Here is a 20,397-nt window from a genome sequence, read left to right as displayed (position 1 = left end):
GTGGGAGGCATGATTAAATGACAAAGAGATTCTCATCTATAAGACTCTTAGTGAAGTATTACGTGGAGCAGGAGAAAAATGAAGATGACTTCTGAATGGTCCTTCAAATGTATGGAGCTTGCACTCAGGTCTAAAAGAAAAAAAAAATTTTTTTTAAAGGAAGGTAAATGGCTCTTTCTAGGGAAAGAAGTAGGCTCCTTGGAATGTGATCTTTGCTCCAGACTGGGGAAAACCATACAGGGCTGCGCAGCAACCCTGGGGCCCAGTCACCTAAACACTACAAGTCCCCAAAAGCACCGCGGTGAGGGCGGGGCTTGCTGACCGTTACGACGTAGCGGGCGGGGTCAGACGGGACCGCTCTGCCCTGGGTTTTCAGCCCCGCCCCTGTCTCTTTCCCCGCCCTGTTGCTGTGGCGCCGCCGCTGGCTGTAGCCCCTGGTGAGTCCCTGGAGTGAAGGTGGGCAATTAGGGACAGTTGGGCCCTCGGGTTCCCCGACTTCACACATCCAGTCCTGAGAAAGGGCCATGGGCGGGCAGTGGTGCGGCTGGTTTCGGTTTTCACCTCCTTCCATCCTTCTAGGGTGACCGTGAGAGTGGCGTCATGGGGCCCCTGGAGCCCCTCCGCGGCCTTAGAGGGTTGAGGGCAGTTTTTTCCCCGAGGAGGGTAGGGATTCAGTGCCCGGGGCCGGGTGGGCGGCTCCTGGGGCAGAAGGAATCCTCTGACCCGAGTGAGGGTCTTGAAGTCACGACGTCATGCCCCCGCCTCTCTGGCCGAGGTCGTGTTGGTTCCTTAATCCCCGTGCTTGACGTCATTGGTGGCTGTGGCCGAGGGCGGACCTTGCCCAGTCACCCTAGGCAAGTTACTTTCTCTTTGGGCCTCAATTTCCCCGTCTTGATCCCTGAAGCCCCCTTCCTTCAGTTGAGGCCGTTTGTAATTGGAGGAGATGTTCTAGACGACCGAGAAGAAAGAGCACTTGGGGTGCGGTGACCTGCTTCTTTACCGTTGATCTCCGGTGGCCCCTCCCTCCCCACCATCCCCCCCCATCTTCCCCCACCCCCAATTTAGTTTGGGGCTAATGTTCCCACTCTAATTTATTATGATTTCAACCCCTCCTGGACATTTAAACTTTTTTCTATCACTTGGATTCTTTGCTTCTGATGTAAGCCAACAAGTGGCCATGGTTGGAGCTGAGTAGAATAATACAAAAGCTATGTATTATAACATCTCCACTATTGCAAAAACTGTTAAAAGCAAAAGACTTTTAATACAATAGGTCTTTGTAGACTGTGTAGAGCACATGATTAAGGAATATCCAGGTGAGTGACTTTCACCGATACTTTCAGAGGGCCTCTATTTGAAACTCTACCCTTTTGCAGAAATGACAGCTGTGGAGTGGGAAGGACCCTAAGAAAGGTAGTAAGAGTTACGTAACACAAGTCATGTGGTCTTTGGAGTCAGATAGTACAAATAGGGCTCTTTAAAATTTTTGACTGTGCTTATTAATATAATACCATGCTTCCTCATTTTCTTAGATGAAAAGACAGTTAAACTCTTTCATTTCCTTTTTCCTTCACTTGGGATCATCATTATAGCTGGAAAGTTCCTTAGAGATTTTCTTGCCTGATCCGTGTGTTTTACGGATGAGGAAACTGAGGCCTAAAAAGAGGTAATGTGACTTGGCCAAGATCTCAGAGCTAGTTAGTGGCAGAACTAAGACAGGAACCCAGGTGCCTTGGCTCCTAGCTTAGTCCCCTTTCTATTACACTTCAAACACTGTCACTACCCAGGTCACTTCAAGGGTTAGCAGAATCACCCTTTTCACAGAAAAAGTATAAAATCTCAGTAAAGTAAAATGGAATAAAATGGAGATTTAGTCCACAGCTTGGAGCTTTTCGCAGTTTCTCCTGGTTGCCCAGAACAGTTTTTCTGTTCTTCCCTAGTACTGTTGGCACTGTGGTGTTGTGGTATGTGGGATGAAGGCTGCTTAGAATAAGCCGGGCAGCTAATCCAAACAGTTGTTACTGAATTAGGTATTAAAAGTCTCCTGGGGGTACAAAATTTACTTAAGGCACTAGAAAGATTTTAGGTAAGGAACTGGAATGAACTTGGAAAATTCGGATTAGAGCAAGTGGCTCTCATAATTTGAGGACCAGTGACTATGTGTCTGTGCTTTTGCTCCCCATCTCAGGGCCATCTACACATCCATAATATCTATTGTCAGTGTTCTCTAAAGGGTAGTTTTGTGGAAGCATCTATTCCAGGGCCAGGGGGAGTGGAACTCAAATCAGTTTGTCCATTTTGCTAATTGCTAGTAGTTTAGAAACTTAAGTAAGCAGAAGGATGAAGGGATTAGGTTGAATGTGTGTTTAGTTTTTACTTATTTTTGTTTTTACTATTCCCAAATGAAGAACTGATTGGCATTTCTCTCTCGGCTGTGGATTCATTTGGTTTCCTTCTGTGAACTGATCCAGAGAAACTTATAATCTATAGTCTTCACTTCTCTTGAAACATGTGCCCACTGGTATAAAAGGCGAATGTAAAAATGTTGGGCATTCTTTGTGCTAGAATTTTAGTTTTTGTTGCTGTCGTTTTATAAGGTCATTCTTTGTGGTTCAGCACACATGAGGAAAAAGCTTTAGGAAAATTGGTGAATTGATTTGGTTGAATATTTGCACTGTTAGAACCTAAACCAGAAAGCTTAAAAAAAAAAAAAAGACAGAAAGCTTAACATTTTTTCAATTATTCTGCTAAAAAGCGTATCAGCGTAGTTTACAGATTCAAGAAAGAGCAGGAGTAGAACTGGCTTCTTGTTCCTTCAGGAGAATATAGGAGAATCTATGCCCTCATGGAACAGTCCTGGGAGTACTGTATTACGCTTGAGAAGCTCATTAGATGAAAATGTGTCAGGTTTTCTTAGAAGCCAGGAGCCAGTTCGGGAGACTCATTTTAAGATATATTGCCTATTATTGCCTGCCTCCTCTGAGGACCCTAATCATTTTGGAAACTGAGCTGAAAAAAAAGAAAAAGTAGCAACTGTGTCAGAGTCCAACTAAAGTGCCTCTGACAGTTTGTGGAATCTCTGCATTATTTTCCCACGTTTGATGGTTTGTTTTCTGTTTTTGGTTTTGGTTTTTTTTGCGGTACGCGGGCCTCTCATTGTTGTGGCCTCTCCCGTTGCGGAGCACAGGCTCCGGACGCGCAGGCTCGGCGGCCATGGCTCACGGGTCCAGCCGCTCCGCGGCATGTGGGATCTTCCCGGACCGGGGCACGAACCCGCGTCCCCCGCATCGGAAGGCGGACTCTCAACCACTGCGCCACCAGGGAAGCCCTGATGGTTTGTTTTTAAAATTTTCTATTTGTTTTCCCTGGTCACTCGTTATATGGCCAGTCTTTGATTTGAGGGTAGGAGTAAGGAATTAAGTGGAATACCATTCCATGACTTCTAGGGAGCCTAATTCATCCCACTGCTTTTTAATGACTCTAGGTTTCTAAATTTAACATTTGCTCTTTTTGTATTTCTTCTCTCTTCCTTGTCTCTGTGGATATTGCCAGAATTAGAAGTGGATGGTGGACAGGTTCTATAGTGGGAAGAGTGGTTAAAAGAGGGGAGCTGATGCTTAAATCATTCTAATTTTCCTTCCGCATCCTTCCTGCCCACCCCCGCCACAAACAGTCATTTCTAGACTGCTTTGTCAGAAAGACAATTTCCCAAGCCGTTGTTGGAGCCCATTTCTCCCAGGGAATTTTATCGCTGGGAGGGAGGATAAGCTTTAAGGATCACTGACCTTAAAAATCAGTAGATAGCTTCCTTCCAGGAAAAGTTGAATGAGGTACCTCCTCACTGACCCAGTGTAGATTGACATGGTTATGCTCTAGGTTTACCCATGGCCTTTTCTAAAAGTCGTCGGCTTTGGTAAGAAGCAGAAAAGCCACTATTTTTCTTCACTCTACCTCCTCAAACCCTTCTGCAGTCTTGGCAGAAGAGTTTTTTATTTCAAGAATGATTGAGTTCCAAACACCCGGAGTGCCATTGGGTGTCCCCTGAGTCCTTCTGGGAATGTAATGAGGTCTCTGAAATGGAAAACTTCATGGAGTCTCTTATATTTTTGATAAGCAAGGAACCAAGGCTGTTGACTTTTCCAGACAGATGTTAGGTTTTCAGATGAATGACAAGGGATGAAGGTTCCATTGGCTGTGCACTCAGGCCTCAGAATATGAGCTCTTTCATGTCATTTTGTGTGTGTATGCTGTCCTTTCTTCAGTGAGATTCTGTCAGGATCTCAGTTCCCCAACCAGCGGTTGAACCCGAACCACAGCAGTGAAAGCCCAGAATCCTAACCACTAGGCCACCAGGGAACTCCCGCCTCACCCTATTTTAGAAAAGAGAAAGCTGAGAAACAGCTTCTCCAAAGGTACCCAACAAGTTAAGAGCAGGGCTAAAGACAATAATCAGCCCCTCCATCATTCACAGCATTGTTTACCTACAAAGCCGCTTCCTTTCACTTTTTGATGAATTGCATATGTATCTTATTCATTCATTTATTCAGTGAGTAAGTACTATGAGTACATAGCAATAAGTGATTGCTATGGGCTAGGTGTTCTGTTGTGTATGTAGTGGTGATAGTGTTATGAAGGAAAAGAACAGGGAGTATGATGGTATTTAGGCTAATTGAGAGACAGGCCCCGAATTCACTCTTTCCTGAGTGTTCTCATGATCCACAGTAAAGGACAGATTAAGTCACATGCTCAGATAAATGGTGCTCCAGGCTTAGGACACAGGGGCTATGCTGGCCTCAGTGTGACTGAAGACCACTAGGAAAGACAGGGGGTCTGCGAGCTGAGAAATCTCCCTGCCCAACCTCCCACAGCATCCAACAGATCAGTAGTCAACAGCTTATCATGAGGAACAAGTACTGGCCTAGACTGGAATGTGACCTCTTTCTTCCTTAGAAAAACTGATCTGAGGTTTGAGGTTGAGGATGTGGCCAAACTGTGTCACAAACCAGAAAGCTAGTACATTTCTTAGTTCCTTAGCTCAGTCTCGAGAACAGACAGTTCAGTGCCTCAAAGTTCTCTTACCTTCTCTGTGAAAAAATTGACTTCTGGGGGAGCTGGAAGAGGAGGCCTGTTAGCTTAGAGTTCAAAATAAAACCAGGAAATAAGTGGGGTGGGGCAGAGCTAGAAGAGCTACTGTGTTTTTCTGGTTATTGTACTTACTCTTTTTTTAAGGGGGGTGTGTGTGTGTGTCTGTGTGTCTGTGTGTGTGTGTGTACAATCTTCCAACACGTTCTAACAGCTGAATTTGTAAGATACCATGTAGTAGTATTTGCAAATGTACAGCCCTTTCTTCATCTGCTGTGTAGAGCTGCAGTATTGTTTTCATTTCCCAGTAGAACTCTGGGTTGAGAAACATAGACTCACTAAATGCATTTAGAAGACAGGCATGTGGCTTTTGAGGTCCCGACAATTCAAAAGACTTTGTTTTCTTTTGTGTGTTGTTTTTATCTCCCCAATAGTTCCCATCCTTGATCACATTTTATCTGTACTATGACCTAGAAAGGTGAAATACAGCTAACTATCCCCATTTTATAGATAGGAATCCAAACTTGCTTGCTGTCCTCCATGGGCTGCATTTTTCTGTTTCTTTGCTTTTATGCATGCTGCTTCGTTCATCTGGAATTTCCTCACCCCAAACACATTTGTCAGAATTCTAATCTTCCTTGAGGGCTTATCTAGGATTCTACTCACTCCTCGAAGCTTTTCTTCATTTTCCTAACCAGTTTCATTTCTCTCTCTTTTGAACCCAAGAGCATTTTGCACTTATTTGGCAGTCACTTAAATTCTCATCTAACCTCCATATCGGATTGGGACTCTTTTGAGGGCAAAGACTGACGGAAAAGAAAAGAAACACAAACGTAATAGTCACTAACATCTGTAAAACCCTCTCTTTATCCAGACTTTGTGCACGTGCTTTATTCTGTCACTCAGCCTTTACTTTGTGTGAATTGCCTACTCTATGGCAGGTACTGATTTAAGGACTAGACACTGCACATTGTAGGCATACCTATCTGCTTCACAGATACTATTTTTTCTTTTTTTTTTTTTTTGCGGTACGCGGGCCTCTCACTGTTGTGGCCTCTCCCGTTGCAGAGCATAGGCTCCGGACGCGCAGGCTCAGCGGCCATGGCTCACGGGCCCAGCCGCTCCGCGGCATGTGGGATCTTCCCGGACCGGGGCACGAACCCATGTCCCGTGCATCAGCAGGCGGACTCTCAACCTCTGTGCCACCAGGGAAGCCCACAGATACTATTTTTTTTTACAAAATTGAAAGTTTGTGGCAACCCTACCTTGAGCAAGTCTGTTGGCGCCATTTTTCTAACTGCATTTGCTCACTTCATGTCTCTGTGTCACATTTTGATAGTTCTCACAATATTTCAGACTTTTTCATTATTATTATATTTGTTACGGTGCTCTGTTATCAGTGGTCTTTGATGTTACTTTTGGAAGTCTTTGGCATTTTTTAGCAATAAATTATTTTTCAATTAACGTATGTACATTTTTTTAGACATAATGCTACTGCACACTTAATAGACTACAGTATAGTGTAAACATAACTTTCATATGCACTGGGAAACCAAAAAAACTGTGTGACTTGCTTTATTGAGGTATGTGCTTTATTGAGATGGTCTAGAACTGAACTTGCAATGTCTCCAAGGTATGCCTGTGTTTCAATTAATGCTCACAAAAAAAAGAATGAGGTAGATGTTATTAGCCCCATTTTACAGATGAGGAACCATGCACAGAGTCCAGTTAAGTAAATTACCCTAGGGCATGTGTTTAATAGGTGATGAAGCTGGAATTTGAACTCCAACATTTTGATTTCTGAACCCATGCTCGTCACCACTGCATGTCAAATAATCTCCTTCTCTCATCCCTATCTTTCTTTCTGCACCCATCCCCAGCTCCTAGCAGAGTGCCTTAATGTATAGAAGGACCCGATAATTACAGGATAAATGAAATTGAATAGAGAAGCTGAAATCTAGAGAAATTGACATTCCAAAAGTCATAGGGCTTGTTGGAATGAAAAATCTAGAATCTAAGTCTTAACAGTTCCCAGCTCAGGAACCTCTAGGCTGCCTTACTTAAGGCATTTAGAGGAAGGGGAGCAAACTAGATGTGCAGAGAACAAGGGTATGTGAGGGTGGTGGTGCCTGTGGTGAAGAGGTCACAGAGACTCAGAAAATTCTTATAGCACAGGAAGTTATGAATGCAAAGTGGCTCATAGTGAAACCGAAAGCAAGTTGTGTGATCTCAATACTTGTCAGGCTTTTGCTTTAACTGACTTGCCCCGAACTGAATGTTTCCTGGGTGAGAGCCCAGAAATTTCCAGCATTTCAGACAACCCTTTTTGAGCCTTATTCTATCCCATATCTCATAACAGGACCCCTACCATGGAAGAGACAGTAGAAGATCCCCCCACATCAGCTGTCTTGCTGGACCACTGTCATTTCTCTCAGGTCATCTTTAACAGTGTGGAGAAGTTCTACGTCCCTGGAGGGGACATCACATGCTATTACACCCTCACCCAGCATTTCATTCCCCGTCGAAAGGATTGGATTGGCATCTTTAGAGTAAGTGCTTAATTTAGTACCAAGTGACTGGGAACTAGAGGTTCATCTTAGTTACCTGAGTGTGTGTCTGTCTCTGTATTATAAGCATTTTGCATATATGTGTGGCCAATGTTAAAATCCTAAACTAAGCTCCCTAGCACTTCTCCCTACACACACCAGCATGTGCTGTAGGACTCAAATTTTAATTTCAGTCTTAAGCTAAAATAAGATAGCAAATCATACAATCCACAAGTTTTATTATACTTTCAAAGACCAAATGTAAATGTTTTTTAAATTATCCTATTTTGAAATATTCATCTATGACTTGACTGGGGTAGGTGGCCCCTTATATAATTTCTGTGAATTTAAACGTCACTTGCTTACTTAGTACAGTGTTTAATTTGTTTTAATATAAGTATTACAAATCTGGAAAGGATGTTGAAAATTTACCTTGTCCTATATCTTGCATCCAAGAAGTTTGTTCCTGAATAAGCGTGTCTTGCTTCTTTGTGAAGATTTCCAAGAACGGAAAGTTTATGAGCTCCCTCGGTTTCCTCTTCCAGTGTCTAATCGCCCTGTCAGTTCAAGTACAGAAATGGTACTTTTTATTATAGTCAACTTACTGTCTAGCTCCTCTTCTTTCCCCCTCTGTATCTCTGTCTCTGACATCCCCTCACACACAAACACACACATGCACACTCTTACTCATTCACTCACTCACACACCATAATGACAAATCATCCTATTTACAGAGACAGAGATAAAGGTCAAACGTAAGTAACTTACACTGCTGAGTCCCAACATAAGTGACCTTTGTTTTGACACCTCAGTATGTCATGTGCTTGTTTACCAATGCTGTTCATCCTAAAATCAGACATCGTTCTTGAGTGCACTGTGTAGGAGCTGATGCTAATTCACATTTCCTCATCGAATTCCTTCTCCTTAATTGTTTGGAATTCCAAGCTAAGTGATAGAACGATGGAAGCTGTAGGTAACAAGGCTGGTGTTTAGAGGTGGGGGTAGTGGACAACCGGAGGGACAGCCGGAGCAACTTCCAGTGAGGACTTCACTCTAAAACAGATGAGAGTCTTATGCTTTTTATTTATTTATTATTTATTTAATTATTTATTTATTTATTTTTATTTATTTATTTTTGGCTGTGTTGGGTTTCTGTGCGAGGGTTTCTCTAGTTGCGGCGAGCGGGGGCCACTCTTCATCGCGGTGCGCAGGCCTCTCACTATTGCGGCCTCTCTTGTTGTGGAGCACAGGCTCCAGACGCGCAGGCTCAGTAGTTGTGGCTCACGGGCCTAGTTGCTCCGCAGCATATGGGATCTTCCCAGACCAGGGTTCGAACCCATGTCCGCTGCATTGGCAGGCAGATTCTCAACCACTGCGCCACCAGGGAAGCCCTATTTTTATTTATTTATTTATTTATTTGGCTGTGTCAGGTCTTCATTGCTACACGAGGGCTTTCTCTAGTTGCGGTGAGCGGGTGCTACTTCTTGTTGCCGTGTGTGGGCTTCTCATTGCAGTGGCTTCTCTTGTTGCAGAGCATGGGCTCTAGGCACACGGGCTTCAGTAGTTGTGGCGCGCGGGCTTCAGTAGTTGTGGTGCACGGGTTTCAGTAGTTGTGGCACGCAGGCTCAGTAGTTGTGGCTCTCGGGCTCTAGAGTGCAGGCTCAGTAGTTGTGGTGCACGGGCTTAGTTGCCCCGCGGCATGTGGGATCTTCCCAGACCAGGGCTTGAACCCATGTCCCCTGCATTGGCAGGTGTATTCTTTTTTTTTTTTTTTTTTTGCGGTACGTGGGCCTCTCACTGTTGTGGCCTCTCCCGTTGTGGAGCACAGGCTCTGGACGTGCAGGCTCAGCGGCCATGGCTCACGGGTCCAGCCGCTCTGCGGCATGTGGGATCTTCCCGGACCGGGGCATGAACCCGCGTCCCCTGCATCGGCAGGCGGACTCTCAACCACTGCGCCACCAGGGAAGCCCAGCAGGTGTATTCTTAACCACTGCACCACCAGGGAAGTCCCGAAAGTGTTATTCTTTTTAAAAACAAATGTTTAAAAGCATTGTTTTTAAATGCATCTATACTTCATTCATTTCAGAGGTATTGCGTACCACAATAAGGAAATTGTGGTTAACCCAGAGAATGGCCTCTGATGTTCATTGTCACAAAGCTGTTGATTTGAACAGCTACCCTAAAGTGTGTAAGCAAAGTTTAAGACTAATAAAGAGAGAACACAAACTTTTTGAGAACATATGATGTGCTAGGTCTTTGATGAGGGGTGTGTGTGTGTGTGTGTGTGTGTGTGTGTGTGTTTGTGTTTTCTAATTTAATCCTTACAGCACAGCAGCCCCCTGGGGTAAGTAGTAGTATTGCTTGTGCACAGATGAATAAAGTGAATGTACTCAAGATGGTGACCTTCCCAAGGTCTCCTAGCGGTGAAGCAAGTTTGTTTGACTCCTAAACCTCTGCTTTTCTTCCTCTTTTCTGCTGAATTCCTTTGAACAACAGATGGTCAGTTAGAGAATTAAGGGCTGACTGTAAAGTTGTGTACTTCCTAGCTCACTTCTAAAGTGCTCCTGGTGTTCTTGCAGTGTAGTCTTAATCATACCCCTCAACTCCTCATCTGCCCTAACACCGCTGGTTCCCAGCACCAAGTAGGCCCTCACAAAATGTTTCTGCACGTGCAATATGCTACATCTTCTCCATAGAGTGAAAGCTACCACCAGTGATAAAGCCTAAAGTGGATGGGAGTTAGCTTTTCTTCCTTCAACGTGGAGCCCTGCGCTCCATACTCTCCTTTACCCGGGCATTTATGCGATGTTCCAAGGTTCCGGGGAGGGGAGATGTCATAGCACAAGAGGCAGGCTGCGACTAGGACTGCTCAGATGGAAGAGCCAAGGACAGAAATCGCAGGTGGCTAGAAGTTGCTTCCTTGTTCCAAGGCAGCAGTAATTCTTAGGCCTTCCTAGATGATATTTTGGTCACAGTGCATTAAGAAACTCCAGGATGTGAATGAAGACTCCATAAAATTCCTGCTTCCTGTACCTCCACAGGTTTCAGTGGCCCAGAGGTGCTTACAGCAATGGTGTGGGTGTTAATGAGACACTAAAACATGCCCTAGTATGTGTGATGCACTTACAGCCTTTTCAGCCCTGCTCTGATTCCTTAGTATATGAACGTGGAATTTATTTTTAGTTCTTTTTCTTCCCACTGGGCTCAGGCAGGGTCACAATATGGCAATAAATGTAATTTTGCTTATTTGCTGAGTATTCTCCCCTTGAAGACACACGGCTCCTTTTCTATTCTCCGGTGTATTCTCATCTTCCAGATAGGATTTGAGCCATCTTTTACCCCTCTTCACATTTAGTGAGAATGTTTTCCACTTAGCCAGCTTTCTGCTCTGAGGCATATTTTAGGTATCCTTCTATCTTATGACTTACTGCATTCCATACCTAGAAGGGGCCTTTATGACTACCAGATTGTTGTTGTTATCTTTATCACCAAAAAGCCTTCATTAAACATGCATTAAGAAAAACACTGAAGAAAGAAAACTCTACAGATCGGACTCAGTTATCTGGTACCTCATAGTCTAAGAACACTCTTGCATCCAACCCCAACACACACATTATTTTTAAAATGCACTTTTAGGGGCTTCCCTGGTGGCGCAGTGGTTGAGAGTCCGCCTGCCGATGCAGGGGACACGGGTTTGTGCCCCGGTCCGGGAAGATCCCACATGCTGCGGAGCGGCTGGGCCCGTGAGCCATGGCTGCTGAGCCTGCGCATCTGGAGCCTGTGCTCCGTGATGGGAGGGGCCACAGTGGTGAGAGGCCCGTGTACCGCAAAAATAAATAAATAAATAAATAAAATAAAATGCACTTTTAAACGCAGTGATATAACCGGGTTGGTATAGGTGACAAGACTGAATTGGACACAGGAGAGGACGAACCAGTGGAGAGGGCAGATCAGAAGTGCTTTCTGATTAAGAAGTTCCAAGAACACTGTTGTAGGAAAATAGCGGGATCAAGGTTCACAATCCCACAACTTTTCCCCGATCACTCTCAGTTCTATGTCTGACTTGGAGATACAATATTTGGAACTCTTGTCCTGGGTGTTGAATGGCCAGTTTTTGTTTCCTTCTAAGACAAGTAATTTAGACTGTGTGTGTGCATACCAGTTTTTAATTGTATATATAGTTATCATAAGTCAAAAAACAAGATTTGATCCATTGTGGGTAGATCTTATCATAATGAACTTACTCTATTGTAAAATCAACATAACAAAAAGTGCATTTTACGAAGACGTGGCCCAAACCTGAGCGCTTTCAGATGCTGAACAAGAGCCTCTTGTCATTGCAGGTGGGATGGAAGACAACCCGTGAGTACTACACCTTCATGTGGGTTACTTTGCCTGTTGACCTAAACAGCAAATCTCCCAAACAGCAGGAGGTCCAGTTCAAAGGTGAGAAAAATACTGGATCAAAGGTAGAAGACAGCTAGCAGCCAAGACTAATTAATTCCCTTGAGCTTGAGCTTTCTGGGTAGATAAAAGACTTCCGGATTTTTAGTTTTCTGAATCGACCTTATTTTGGATTAAAAATCATGTTCTGTTTTCAGCTTATTACCTGCCCAAGGATGATGAGTATTACCAGTTCTGCTATGTGGATCAGGATGGTGTGGTCCGGGGGGCAAGTATCCCTTTCCAGTTCTGTCCAGAAAATGAGGAGGACATCCTGGTTGTTACCACTCAGGTCTGTAAGCATCTCATCTCAATCCCTTCCTGCCGCTAAGGGTAGCAATTCCAGGATAGGGTAGAATTTTAGTCAGTAAGCCTTTATTGAATGTCTAACAGTTAACTGTTGGGAAAATTTTATACAGTACCCATTCAAACCCACCATTCCTAAGGGAATGACTTAGGAATGTTAACAAGAATCATAACAATAAGTGATTTCTCCTTTCTCTAAAACTTCTGTAACTCAGTTGACATTCAGTTATTTAACTTTCCCAGTTACTTAATTTTTGTCATCTGCACATCTTATCACCATAGTAAATTTTATAAGCTCCTTTGAGGAGAGACACACCAGATATTCTTCTTTGTATCTCTCAGATTCATTTGCTTACTCAGTTATTTAACAGGACACCTACTTCCATCCAACACTCTGGTAGGCACTAGGGATGTAGTGAAGAATCAATTAAAATCCTGTCCCAGTCTCAAGGAGCGAAGTCTGAGAGGAGAGACAAACAATATTAAGTGTTTGCAAGAAAAAACTCTGTTCTTTTGTCAATTACCCCTTTTAATTTTTTGTGGCCTTAATTTTGTTTATCTTTCTTTCTTGGTAATGGCAGCCTCAATGCTGCAATTATACAGACACACCTCTCTTACCCCGCTTCCCTACATACTGAGGGGCTGCTTCCACTTGGGGTACACAGATGTCACTACAGTGAGTGGGAATCAGCTAGACCCTCACCATCCCAGCCTATGGGAATTTTCTGCTAGAGGGACTTGAATATCCATTGAGCTATAAAGGGCCAAACATGAGTTTATGGAACGTTCTTTCGTAGGGTGAGGTGGAAGAGATTGAGCAGCACAACGAGGAGCTCTGCAGGGAAAACAAGCAGCTGAAGGACAGCTGTGTCAGCCTCCAGAAGCAGAACGCAGACATGCAGGCTAGGCTCCAGAAGAAGCAGGTATGGCTGCTGGTTAAAGGTGAACTTGGAGGTTGGAGATCAGAATCATCTTCTGTTGTTCTCGTGATCTCACGCCCTTATACTAATATCTGGCACAGATTTTAGTATATTAGAGATGTCCTTTTTATTGTTTACATATTGAAATGATATTTTCATTTAATGGATTAAATACATATACTATTAGTAAAATAATTTCATCTGTTTCTTTTTACTTGTTTTAATGTTGCTACTAAACTTTTTAAATTATGTATGTGGCTTTCATGAATTAATTGGACAGCACGTTTCTAGGAGAAAAGCACCTGTGTTTTGCCCACTGCTGTGTCTGCAGTGCCAGAGCAGTGTTGGTGTGCAGCAGGCACTCGGTAGATGTCTGTGTAGTGAATTAATGGGCAGATACAAGCTCCACTAGAAGAGAAATCAGGTGGCTGTATTTTTTCTTCCTTTTTCTAATTGAGTTGTAGTTGATTTACAATGTTGTGTTAGTTTCAGGTGTACAGCCAAGTGATTCAGTTTTATACATACATATATATATATATATATATATATATATTAGATACTTTTCCCGTATAGGTTATTACAAAATATTGAGTATAGTTCTCTGTGCTATACAGTAGGTTCATGTTGGTTATTTATTTTATATATAGTAGTGTGTATAATGTTAATCCCAAACTCCTAAGGTAGATGTATTTTTAATATGGAAAGAACATATTAAGAACATTTTAATATAGAACTCCTTTTACTTGGATATTTCATTCACTGCTGTGTCATGCTATATGCCTGACATATAAGTGCTCAATAAATATTTGTTGGCTGCCTGAGATACTAAACACTGTCTTAGAAATGTTAAGTCCCTTTGATGTTTCAATCTACAGGAGGAGCTAGAAACCCTAAAGAGCATCAATAAGAAATTGGAACAGACAATGAAAGAGCAGAAGGACTGTTGGGAGACAGAGCTTCTTCAGTGAGTGTGACTCTTGAATGGGAGGAGCTGCTGTATTATAGACACCCTTAGGCAGGGTCCGATTAGATTTTAGAACAGTCTTCCTATTATGACAGTGATAGGTATGATTCTCCTTCTTTGATTCATGAGCTCTTTGATTCTAGGTTAGAGAATTAGTATCAGAATTGTAAGGACAAATGACCTGAATTCAAGTATTAGCGTTAAGTATTGAACACTTGCAGTTTGAGGTCAGGAAGCCAAAATAGGACTGAAGAAGAGACTAGTGGATTTAAAAATAACTCTGCAGGCTTAGGGCCAAGGCAGCCTTAAATCGTTTAAGGTCTGGGGGAGCTGACCTAGAATCAGTATTTTTTTTCACTTAGTCGTCTCCACTTCCACAGGCTGAAAGAACAAAACCAGAAGATGTCCTCAGAAAATGAAAAGATGGGAGTCAGAGTGGATCAGCTTCAGGTAGGTAATGCCAAACCTTTGCCAAAGTATATTTCCTTAGCCTTGCCACCACTCCACTGCGGTGGCCCAGGAAGATACAGCTCATTGTACTGAGGGCCTAGTGGTGGATCGCTCAGAGCATCACACTACAGTTTCAGTGTGTGTGTTTTCCGTTCTTGGCCCTCCACACCCTTTTTAACTTTTCTTTTAGCTACAAAATCTTTTCAAGCAAAGTCTTACTAAAAAGCCTGGAATGTAAAGCAGGTAGCAGCAGGACTCTCTTTTTTAGGAAGCTGTGCCTTGAAGAGGGGCTTTAAAGGGTGGCTTGTCAGATTTTACTCAGCTGAGCCTTAGATTCTCAGGTGTAAGGTAGAGCTGAAGAGTGAAGACGTTCTTAGGGGTATTTGGCAGCTGGGAGTTGCTGGGGAACACACATCTCTTTATGTTACTGCACATTTAAAAGCATTGTTCCTGTTTAGTTTTCCTTCTTTTTTATTTTGGTTACATTCACTATTTTTGCTTTAGGCCCAGCTGTCAACTCAAGAGAAAGAAATAGAGAAGCTTGTTCAGGGAGTCCAAGATAAAGCAGAGCAGTTGGAGGACCTGAAAAAGGAAAACGGCCAGCTCTTTCTCAGCTTAACTGAACAGGTAGAGTCATGGAACAAAATATTTTTAGGCATTTGTGAAAAAATATATACATTGTTCTTTCTTTGCTCTATCATATACCTGGGTGTCACTGGCTGCGGGAAAGGTCTCAGGGAAGCCATCTGAAATGAGGTATCTAATGGCTTTTCTCAGAAACTTACAAGAGAAGACTTGCTTTTCTCTCTGCACCCTGCTCGCTCATTAGCTTAGCAGGCCTTTCCCCAGTGCGTGCGCACATGTGCTTGTGCGTGTGCGTGTGCATGTGTTTTCCCAGCAGTGGTACTGAAATCTGTTTTTGTGCAGAGGGAACACCGGAAGGAGCTCGAACGGACAGTGGAGGAGATGAAGCAGAAAGAAACTACTGCAGCGAAGAAAGAACAGGAGTTAACGGCATGTCTGTCTTTGGATGGCTATGTGGGAGGGAGCCTAAAGAAAGGAAGGGATAGAGCCTATTTTCAGGGGATGGACAGGATAAATGACACAGATTAGAATAGCATTTACCTCTGGACTTTCTTCTCTCTACCCAAAGGGACAGAGAATCTGCCATTTATAGACTGTTGAGGAGAGGTGGGCATTTCTAATATGTGACGAGTGAAAAGGAATATTGGAAGTTAAACTTCACGAGAGATTGTAGTAAATAGAGCCTTGGGCTAGGAATCACACAGAATAACCCCTACCCCCTTCTTAAAGAGTTTTTGTCGGGGCAGACAAATTAATGATTGTCAAATGAGCTCTACAATTAGAAGATATTATAGTAGTCAAACAAATTTTGTTATAATTAATATAATGTTAGCGATTATCATAATTATAAATTGTTCTGAGCTATGTAATATAGTAATGAAAGCCTAATTGACTAATAATTTCCTATAATATATTGTTGGAAACAAGGCCTCATGGTGATCACAGGTGCCTAGAAGCTCCATTTTCTGAACTGTTGTAAGGACATGAGAACTCCTGATGTGTGGAGAATATCCAGTTATTGGGAATATAACTCATATCCTCTATGCATCATTCATTCATTCAATCATTATCTAATTGATCATTGAGTACCTACTGTATATAAGATACTGCGTATTTTAGCTTATATAATAAAGAATAGATGCAACAAAGTTTGAAAATCTTCAACTCACAGATTAAGTATAGCTCACAGGAATGTTTTATTGTTCTAGATGGTGTTTTTTAAAAAACTGATTTGGTGAACAGCACTTAAAAATGGGAACATTTCCCGTTAAAAGAAATTTGTATTTCCAGCTTCTTGAAAAATCAGAGGCTCTGGCAACATATGAGCCGACACTCCCGCCCAGTAGCAGTATCTGGAGCTGGAGCTGCTGACCCCTTAGATGGGTCATGCGTTCCCCATGTGGCTGCCGTCCTCACTGTTTTGTTGCATCCCACTCCTTCATTCAGTTCCATTACTTGCCAGGCCCCTATTGGCACTTTTGAGTTTGTGACCTCTGATGTAACAAAGAAATCTGCTTTAAATAATCTACAGCCATTCAAAGGTTTGAACCTCCTTGGTTTTCATGGAATACTTTGAAAGATCCAGGGGCTCCCCAGCTGTCTGACAGCAATTCTTTATTCCTCATGCATCCAAAAGCCCCCTAACTCTGACGACTATGTATCTTAGGCTTCAGGAGCCTAAGAACAAGAAAACAGCAGTGGAGGAGCAGCTAGTACAAGAGGTGGAACGCCTAAAGGCAAAGGTAGAGGCCGGGAAAGCCTGTTTCTTAGAGAAGTACAAAGAGTGTCAGCGGCTCCACAAACAGATCAGGCAACTCAGGGCTGCCGCACGGGTAGGTGACAGAGATGAGGGGCCCAGGAAGCAAAGGGTGTGAAGGTTTGTGGCTCCTGGACCAAGCCCAGAGGATTGTACACCCTTGTTAAGGAGAATACACCCTCTGCTAAAAAGAGGGATGGAGTATGGGGCCAGAAACCAGCCTGGAGATCCCCAGAAATAGAGGCCCCAGCTCAGCCATGGGTCTCAGGGAAGGTTTTTTTTTTTTTTGCAGTACACAGGCCTCTCACTGTTGTGGCCTCTCCCGTTGCGGAGCACAGGCTCCGGACGCGCAGGCTCAGCGGCCATGGCTCACGGGCCCAGCCGCTCCGCGGCATGTGGGATCTTCCCGGACCAGGGCACGAACCCGTGTCCCCTGCATCAGCAGGTGGACTCTCAACCACTGCGCCACCAGGGAAGCCCTCAGGGAAGGTTTTTATAACCATTGAGCAGGTTTCTGTACAGACTCAGATAGTGCTTTCTTATTTCTGCCTTTTGAGGAAGTGAACCAGGACCAGAAGAGCCAGCAGGAGCCAGTGGGGGTGGGGAACCAGGGGCCTGCAGTCAGCACTGTCATCGGGTAGCCCCCTTTCGCATTACTACCTCAGGGTCGGCTAAAAGTGCACAGCATTCAAATAAAAAATCTTGAAAAAAAACCCCACAACTGGTAGGATTAGCTTAAAGTGTTTTTGTGAGGTATTCGCATGTATGTGTATATAGGCAGGTGTCGGGAAGCGCTGAAGCATGCCTATGAGTTTTGGCTCCATGAAACTAGTCAGGTGAACCCATCGTACTGGGAAGCCCAGGACCGCAGTCTGGGTTCCTTTTAGCCTTGGATAAATGCCTTCCAGGGTTCCTTCTTCCTCAGTGTAACTTGAGTCCATATGCTTGTCTTCACACTGGGAGGGAGTCACACCAGCCTAACTCAGTGCTTCACGCTGTGTTGGGTGAGATGTTTATTCAAGACAAAGATGATGATTGTTTCCATGGTTGCGTGGGGTTTAAAAAAAGCTCAGTTTATCCCTAATTCTGTTAAGCCAGTCTTGAGGTTTCCCCCAAGCTAACTTTTTCTCTCTTTGGTCACTTACTCCCAGCTAAACCAAACGAAACTGGCATCTTGATGCCAGCCCAAGCCTTCAGGCATTTTGTTAAGTCATTTTTCTGTAAGTCAGCATCACCTCCATGGTACCACTCCTCCCTACCCCCATTTCCTTCTCCACCACCTCAGTCCCACCACTTTGGACAGCCAGATCCTCTTTGATCTTGTTTTACCCCACCTTGGATCCAGACTGCAATAGGTGGTCCTAATCCTAATTTTTTTTTTGACAGGACCAGAACTTTGACCTGTCAAAAAGACTGAGTGAGAACAAGATTATATATAACGTTCTGCAGAAAGAGAAAGAGAGAATGGAAGAAGAAAATGGTGTAAGTGTGTAAAAGACTTTTTAAGGGAAGGAGCAGGGTGACCCAGAGATGTGATGATAACATAAAAAGTTAAACAAAAGAGCCCTTTCTGGGACATTGGATGAGACAGTTGCTCCCAAACAAAGGGTACATTTCATCTGGTTTCCTAATCTACCGCAAAACCCATTCTTTGTTCTGTAACTGAAGCTTGTTTGGCATGGCAGTAGTGACCTTGAAAGGAACAGCCTTGATGAAGATCTAACTTATTATTTTTGCTTTTAACTCCACAGCTATTCTAAGTATTGTCTTTGGGGAGTAATATCCTACATCATTTTTGTGCTAGCTGAGGGACCCTTTTCCTTCAGCACAACTTTTTTCTTTTTCTCTGCTGCCAAACCAGGAGCAGAAGTGGTGGTCTGTACCAGTGCTGGACCCATGGTAGGCCCCAAATAAATACCATGCATTCATTCATTCATCAGTTCATTCTTTCATCCAACCAGTATTTATTTTCTGCTGTATGCTAACACATTATTATTGATTGATTGAGGATGATGGCAGCAAATAAGGTTGAACTTGAAGTCATTCTCACGTGCTTGCTGGCATCAAAGAGCAGGTGTCCATGCATTCTGGCTGCTCCTCCGATCTACACCTCCAGCCATTCTCCATCTCTACCCTCTCCATAACCTTCTGGGCTGTGCCTTCAAGTGATCATTTCTACCTTTGATTATATCATTTATGCCAATGTGTTTCAATTTTGCAGAAAGACTTTGGGGTCTGTTTCTGGTCCTGTCATTCTCATCCTCTTGATTTAGTTAGCGGTACTTTGACTTTGAAATAGTCGATGGTGTGGGCTGGGGGTGGGGGAAGGGTGTGCAGCGGATGGGGAGGAAGAATGCACACAACTTGCAGCAAGAAGAGAAAGATCTGATATTTGGAGCTTTGTTAGGAACTGTAGTAAAACCCTCTGAAGATGTTAAGAGGAAATTTACTGATTTTCTTTTTTCTAAGAACTTTAAACGCTGCCTGTCCCCCTTGTGGCTTGATCTCTTACATTCTTTCTCTCTCTCGCATTCCCTCCCTCTCTTTTTTCCTCCCTCTCACTCTCTGTTGGCATATCCATTTAATGGGATAAAACATGAAGAGGGAAAATTATATCAGATGAATATTCACACTATGTAAGAAAATTGTTCTAGGAAGGAGACTAAAAAGCATTCTGCTCTCAATAATGTGTAACAATTTCAATCTTAATATAGCTCCCACCACCCTCACATATCCATAAAACTTCTGTACCCCCTTCAGTTGGTGTGTATTTAAAGGTTTAAAATTCCTTTTTGCATTCATTCTAAACAAAATTCAATACATATTTAAATTCAGATATTAAGAACTCAGATCTTTGGAATACTGAGGCTGCTGCTTCCCCTTTTGAAGGATTATGGTTTATCATTTCTTGGGCTTCTCCAGTGCCACACTGTTAATTGAGAACTACCTGTAATGGGCATCCCTGGCCAGTTCCTTGTGGCCATTTGTTGTTGGCTTTTAATATGTCTCTTTAAATACTCTATCCTTAGCTTTTGAAGATGGAGAACAGCACACTGCTGAGTTACATGGGTCTGAATTATGACTCTTTGCCGTATCAAGCGCCTGCTTCGAATCAAGGAGGTGCGAGACCAAACCCAGGACTTGTCTATGGAAACCCATATTCTGGTAAGACAACTTTGCCATTCGAGGTGGAGGCCCCTGCTTGCATCCCTTTCCTCCAATAAATTTTCTTTTTATCTGAAATGCTAATTAAGACCAGCCTCATTGTTAAGACTTGTTGGGCAGAAGCTGAGTACCCAACAGAAAGACTGCCAGGCAAGAAGTGTTAATTGAGAAATAAATCTG

General features: G+C 43.3%; 1 protein-coding gene across 5 annotated transcripts in view; it reads left to right on the top strand.

Annotated features, from left to right (window-relative positions):
- The first annotated feature begins 353 nt into the window (after window positions 1–353).
- Window positions 354–20,397, top strand: part of CALCOCO2 (calcium binding and coiled-coil domain 2) — a 32,978-nt gene continuing 12,934 nt past the window's right edge. For 3 of the 5 annotated variants that reach the window (XM_060133205.1, XM_060133210.1, XM_060133209.1), the window contains exons 1-11: window positions 3,188–3,334; window positions 7,442–7,631; window positions 11,972–12,074; window positions 12,230–12,363; window positions 13,175–13,300; window positions 14,173–14,261; window positions 14,642–14,711; window positions 15,216–15,338; window positions 15,639–15,725; window positions 18,439–18,534; window positions 20,082–20,217. In XM_060133205.1, the coding sequence (XP_059989188.1) occupies window positions 7,452–7,631; window positions 11,972–12,074; window positions 12,230–12,363; window positions 13,175–13,300; window positions 14,173–14,261; window positions 14,642–14,711; window positions 15,216–15,338; window positions 15,639–15,725; window positions 18,439–18,534; window positions 20,082–20,217 (1,144 nt within the window). In that variant the 5' untranslated portion in view covers window positions 3,188–3,334; window positions 7,442–7,451. Of the gene's footprint in view, window positions 457–3,187; window positions 3,335–7,441; window positions 7,632–11,971; window positions 12,075–12,229; window positions 12,364–13,174; window positions 13,301–14,172; window positions 14,262–14,641; window positions 14,712–15,215; window positions 15,339–15,638; window positions 15,726–18,438; window positions 18,535–20,081; window positions 20,218–20,397 lie in introns of those variants that run through there. The other 2 variants (XM_060133206.1, XM_060133208.1) reach the window with 2 other exon arrangements.

This window comes from Lagenorhynchus albirostris, chromosome 20 (genome assembly GCF_949774975.1).
Source record: "Lagenorhynchus albirostris chromosome 20, mLagAlb1.1, whole genome shotgun sequence".
Classification (NCBI taxonomy): domain Eukaryota; kingdom Metazoa; phylum Chordata; class Mammalia; order Artiodactyla; family Delphinidae; genus Lagenorhynchus; species Lagenorhynchus albirostris.
This window is presented reverse-complemented; position numbering and strand designations above follow the sequence as displayed.